We start from the raw sequence: 6,315 nt of genomic DNA, 5'->3' as shown, positions 1-6,315 counted from the left end.
ATATATCCACTCCATATTAAGAATGGGAAGTGAAAATGAACAATAGGACCATTATTACTCTTATTTTTTTCCCACCTTGCGCGAGCTGCAGACAGCGAGCTCGTCTGCCCTTTGCTGACCTGACTCCTGCAAACCTTTCCACCTGAGGCTTCATTGCATGCTGCGGCCGGTATGATTCATGGATCGAGTTGCTGGTTTCTGACAGGCCCGATCCCAGGGATTGCGATCATGGAGGGGTTGGGCACTCCCCAGGCGTCTCTTCCGCCTCCTCCGTCGATCTCGCCTTCTGAGGCTTTCAATCGGCTCTTGGCTGGGCTTCCAAAGAAGAAAAATACTGAAGCTGTGAAATTTGTTAAAATATTGGACGATATTCTTGTGATCTCCCTCCCTCTAGAAACCCCGATCCAAGTTGCTCTGTCATTGGCCGAACGGGCTCTCATCGGTCAGTTCACTGGGCTATGGCCATCCCCAAAAACCACTGAAAGTTGGGTCAACAGAAACTAGGCGCCATTGATCAAAGAAAGTGTCACCTCTTACTTTCTGGGGAGAGGATACTTCCTCTTTGAATTCACATCAAAAGATGACAAAGACCTGATCTTCCAAAATGGCCCCTACTTCATGGGCCCTTAGGGTCTGTATTTGAATAAATGGACCCCGGACTTCGATCCGGCAGTAGATGTGCCCAAAGCAGTCCCGGTGTGGGTCAGACTTCCAAATCTCCCAGTGCACTGTTGGAATTGGGATTCTCTGAGGCACATTGGAAATGCCCTGGGGAAATTTATAGACCGAGCGAACAATAAGGACCAATATGACTGTGCCAGGATCTGTGTAGAAGTAGATCTGGAGGTGGGACTACCAGAGGCCATCACAATAAAGGTCGGAAGCTGGACGCATATGCAGAAACTGGACTATGAGCAGCTGCCCTTCAAATGCCGGAAATGCCATGTTTATGGCCACTTCGCCAGAGGCTGCCCGACCAACAGTGAGGCTGTGCAGGGGAAGGAGGATGGATGGAATCAAGTCAAGCGATCCAAACCCTATCCCAAGAATCAGAAGCCGGGAGGCCCTAATGGCAAAGGACCTCACCAAGCCACTGTCCAGCAGATCCCACTCAAATCTGCTCCAGAAAATAAGTACGATCCCCTGAGTTCGCAACCAGAGAACACACAGGAGGGTGAGGTCCAAAAGGAGGCAGAAGCTACTCAGGAGATCGAGGCCCAAAAAACAGATCCTACAAGCAAAGGTACTCCCTCAGCCTCCCACAAAGGAACAAGTGCTGAAGACCCCAAAGGTATGATTATAGAAGATGAGGAAGAAGAGCAGGAAACGGACGAATCAGAAGAGGAAGGAGAAATAGGAGAGTCCCATACCTCGGTAAGAAGATCTACAAGAGGCCGAAAAACTGACAGGGAAAAAAGGGAGCAGGAGACCTACAAAGAGAAACTTCAGGGCAGCCAACCAACTTTGGAAAAACTGCTAGCCTCAAAGCCTAAGATACTGAAAAACCAGCCCCAAGGCTCCAAGGGAGCCCACCAGAAACATAAATAATGAAGGTCATCTCCTGGAATTGCAGAGGTATGGGGAGTAAAGCTAAAGAAGAAGCCATCAGAAGTCTAATCAGAACAAAAACCCCAGACTTACTTCTCGTCCAGGAGACAAAGCTGGAAGACATAGCCTTCCTTCAAGCAAGCAAGAAACTTTGGAATAAAAGTGAAGCAAGAGAAATCTCTGCCCAGGGTTCCTCAGGAGGGATTGGCACTCTTTGGAACGCCAACAAATTTACAGTCCTATTTGAGGCTAGGAATACTCATTGGTTGTTGCTGAAAATGCAGAATTTGGACACTAAGGAAACGTTTTGTCTGTTCAATGTTTACTCTCCAGTCAATGTTGGGGAAAAAAGACTGTTGGGACTCTATAAGGCACCAAGCAGATTTGACAAACCTGGAAAATATAATTATTGTTGGAGACCTCAATCTCACTCTTCATCCATCAGAAAAAAGGGGAGGCAGCGCAGTTCGAGACCCGGCAAGGGAATGGGTGGAGGACATAATGCAGGACTGGGACTTGCTGGATATCAAACCTTCTTCCGGTAAGTACTCTTGGTCTAATAAAAGAGTGGGCCCTGGACATATTGCTGCCAGGCTAGATAGATTTATTATTCAAAGTTCCTATTTGTTGCTAGGTTTAGAGCCCAGAATGCATATTCTTGCTAGCAGCATCTCGGACCATAAGCCCATAAAGCTAGAACTTCTAGCTCACCTTGATTTGGGTCCTATCCCCTTTAGATTCAGCCCTCTCTGGGTAAAGGAGCCAGACTTCATGCAAACTGTCAAGGAATGCTGGAATCAGCCAGTTAAAGGATCACCTTTCTATATTTGGGAGGAAAAGCTCAGAAGGGTAAAAGGAGCTCTAAAAAGATGGGTCAAAACTCTGTCCAATCCAGATACAGAAAGGAAATCCATTAAAGCCGCTCTTGTTTCCCATCAAACTTGTATGGAGAACGCTATTCTCACAAAGGAGTTATTAGATCAAGAAGCTCAGTTGCAACAGCGCTATCACAAAGCCTGCTTAGCTGAAGAAGAGTATTGGAGATTAAAATCTCATAATCTCTGGCTCAAAGCAGGGGATAGGAACACTGCTTTTTTCCACAAACAAGCCCAGGCAAGGAAATGCTTCAACACCATCTCAGAGATTAAAGAAGATAGCGATATTCATAAGGATTTTGATCACATAAAGAAAGCAACCTTTTCTCATTTTCAAAACTTGTATAGTGAAGACAAGGATCCAAGCCATTATTCAGATCTGTTAGATATTATACCCTCTGTAATTTCTCAGCGAATGAATGAGACTCTTGAGGCCAAAGTCACTAAAGATGAAGTCAAAAAGGCTCTTTTTGATATGGACCCAGATAAGGCCCCTGGGCCGGATGGTTTCTCTGCTAGATTCCTTCAAGCTTGTTGGCCGATTGTTGAAAAGGACCTCCTCAAAATGGTTCAAAAGTCTCAAAATACTCAGAAAATAGGAGGCAGCACAAACTCTGCATTCTTAGCCCTCATACCCAAGGAAAAAGGTGCCAACAACTTCAACAGATTCCGTCTGATTTCCCTATGCAATACAGGGTACAAATTAATCACCAAAGTAATTGCAAATAGACTGAAGCTCATTCTTCCTAAAATAATTCCAGAGAATCAAGGAGGCTTCATCCAAGGAAGGCAGATCGTGGACAACTTCATCCTGGTACAAGAGGCAATTCATTCAAGTCTTCTCCGAAAAGAGCAAGGTATGGTGATTAAACTTGATTTAGCAAATGCTTTTGATCGAGTAAATCACAGTTTTCTTTTAAATGTTATGAGCAAGTTTGGTTTTGGAGCAAATTTCATTAAATGGATCTGGGCATGCGTCTCGGAGCCATGGATTGCTCCTCTTGTAAATGGAAGAGCCACAGATTTTTTTAAAGCTTCGAGAGGACTTAGGCAGGGGTGCCCTCTATCCCCTCTGCTCTTTGTCATCCAAGCCTCTGTTCTTAGCTTCCTGTTAGACAAAAAGATGCAAGACCAAGATATTAATGGACTGTGTATTGCAAGAGGGGCCAAAAACATTAATCATGCCTTGTTTGCGGATGACACTCTGCTTTTGGGTTCTGCCTCTATCTCCTCTGCCACAAAATTTAAAGCGGTTCTGGATGAATTCAGTGAGGCCTCAGGCAGCGTTGTTAATAAGAGAAAATGCCACATCTTCAGCTGGAATATTACGCCCAGATTGCTCTCTGCCATTTCTAGATGTTTGGGCTTTGCAGCTTCCTCTTCTTGGTCCTCTTTTAAATACTTGGGCCTCCCTGTATCTCATAAGAGACCTGCAAGCAAAGATTGGCTCCCTCAGCTAGAAAAATTCAAGGCTAAGATTCAAGCCTGGGGTTACTCCTGGCTTAATACTACTGGAAAATCAGTCTTAATTAAATCTGTGCTTACCAGCCTACCTTTATTTCAATTCGCTGGGCTTCTCGCTCCGACAACCATTCTAAAAAAAATGGAAGAGTACATACGGAGGTTCTTTTGGAAGGGAGGAAAACATAATGAAAAAAAGATCCCCCTTATCAGTTGGGAAATCATCTCCAAGCCACTGTGGGAGGGTGGTCTAAACTTCAAAAATCTCTGTCAGCAGAATGTGGCAATGGCTGCAAAAATTATTTGGAGGATCATTGCGCCCAATCCTGGCTGGGCCCAAATGGCTCTCTGGAAAAAATATTTCAGAGGACCTCGATCCAGATGTCTAGAAAACGTGATTCAATTGCCCAACTCGTCATTTCTTAAAATATATGCCAAAGCTGCCCCTCTAATTACTGCGCACTCTTACTGGATCCCAGGCAACGGGAAAAAAATCAACATCTGGACGGACAAAATCATGAATAAGGATCCAATAGAAGACAGAGCCTCCATTAGATCGTTGCGTTGCTGGATGGACAGAGAGGGATTGCGAACGCTGTGGGATATCTCATGCTGGAACGACTCTGTCTGGGCAGGATGGAAATGTATTAAGGTGTTGGATAATCTGACCTCTGAATGGACCACGTTGCTCGATTCCCTGCATGGCTTGGCGCCCACACACATGAGGAAAAGAGACGTGAAAGGCTGGGGGCCGAATGCCAGAGGTTACGTCGTCTCCTTGGGGTACGCCAAACTGAATGAGAGGCCATACGTCCCCCCTGACCCAGCTCCTTGGCAAGGTGTCTGGCGACTGCCTTCATGGCCCAAAGTGGACTTCTTTGCCTGGCTTTTCTGTCATGGCAAAATCTTAACTTATGACTACTTGCAGAGGAAAGGATTCCACAGTCCCTCCATCTACTCATTGTGCAATGAAAATGCAGAGACAGCAGTTCATCTAATTCTAGAATGCAACTTCTCCAAGCAGATCTGGTCTTCCTTTATCCAAGATTTGGATCCTAATTTCATACTTCCTTGCTCCACTACTGAACTTTTTTCTAAATGGGCAAACAGATATCCTGGTCCACCTCCTAAAAACCTGATAATTAAATCGGCATGGGCTATCCTTCCAAAGATTATCTGTTGGCAGATATGGCTAGAACGTAACAGAAGAATCTTTAGAAATACAAAGCAGAACCACAAGGCCTTAGAAGCCAAGATTAAATGCCACATAAAGGAGTGCTTGACTGATATAAAAGACGACTCCAATCTCAGCCAACAGGACATTACATGGGGATCAACTCTAGAACTACAATTTCATCCAGCAGCCAGAAAAGCCCCTACTATTAAAGACTGGCAAATAAGGAAATCTGATAATGACTTTCAAGACTGGATCAAATCGCAAGCAAGGCACTTCCTCTTTTTTGATGGAGCAGCAAAGGGAAATCCGGGCAAAGCTGGTGCAGGAGGTGTTGTTGTAAATCCAATTGGGGAAAAAATCCTCTCCTATGCTTGGGGACTTGGATATTCTACCAGCATTCAAGCTGAGGCCTTGGCCCTCTTCCAAGGTCTCAAGATCCTCAAAGAACTAAGCATAAATGAAGCAATTGTTATAGGCGACTCCCAGGTCATTATAAACGCAATGGTTTCCAATTCCCCAGTTTTGGATCTTAAACTAACAATGTTGATAACTAGAATCAAAGGTTTGGAAAACAAGTTTCAGAACTTGAAGTACTACCATGTATTGAGAACTCATAATAAAAAAGCGGACATCAAAGCCAATAAAGCTGCCCTCCTCTCTGTCGGGGTCAAGATGAAAGATGAAGAAGAATCATGGGAACCCATTCCATAAACTGATTGCTGCCATGTTTTATTGTTTACTATTAAACAAATTTGTTTGTATCTTCAAGTGGGGGGAAATATCTGAAATCGATTCTATGGGTTCCTTTTCAAGGAAGAAATCTTCAAGTCTCAGCTGCATCCTCACCCTTAGCAGTGAGATGCATCAGGGCAAAGAAATTCAGAATGTAATCAGACTTTCGGCATTCAGGCCAAGATTAATATAAACACTCCATAACCGTTTCTGTAAAAAAAAAAGAATGGGAAGTGAAAATATAGGAAATGTTTTAGTTTAAACTACTTTATTTTTCTCTATATAAAGCTTATATAAAATTATGTTATTTAATATGGAAATTGAAATATTTTATTTATGGTCGACACTTATTTTTTTTAATAATATATTTTGTTTTAAATATTACATATCAACTGAACATAGAATGAAATACACATTATATAATATCCATAAAATTAATTTTATATTCCATCTATCAACTATGCGTTAAGTAATCAAGGAATTATATATTTCACTCGTACTTAAAGGGAAAAAAAAAAAAAA

At 43.2% G+C, this 6,315-nt stretch overlaps 1 protein-coding gene across 1 annotated transcript; it reads left to right on the top strand.

Annotated features, from left to right (window-relative positions):
* Positions 1-228: 228 nt before the first annotated feature.
* Positions 229-5,772, top strand: LOC149206867 (uncharacterized). The gene is made up of 5 exons (XM_089397817.1): positions 229-442; positions 833-1,243; positions 1,901-2,089; positions 2,183-3,138; positions 3,358-5,772. The coding sequence occupies exons 1-5, from the start codon at positions 229-231 to the stop codon at positions 5,770-5,772; spliced, it is 4,185 nt and encodes a 1,394-aa protein (XP_089253943.1).
* The last annotated feature ends 543 nt before the right edge of the window (positions 5,773-6,315 follow it).

Source organism: Pinus tabuliformis, chromosome 1_2 (genome assembly GCF_031772625.1).
Source record: "Pinus tabuliformis cultivar Carrire ecotype Pingquan chromosome 1_2, CPIR1, whole genome shotgun sequence".
In the NCBI taxonomy this organism is placed as follows: domain Eukaryota; kingdom Viridiplantae; phylum Streptophyta; class Pinopsida; order Pinales; family Pinaceae; genus Pinus; species Pinus tabuliformis.
Note: the sequence above shows the minus strand (reverse complement) of the source record. Positions and strands in the feature narration are given on the sequence as shown.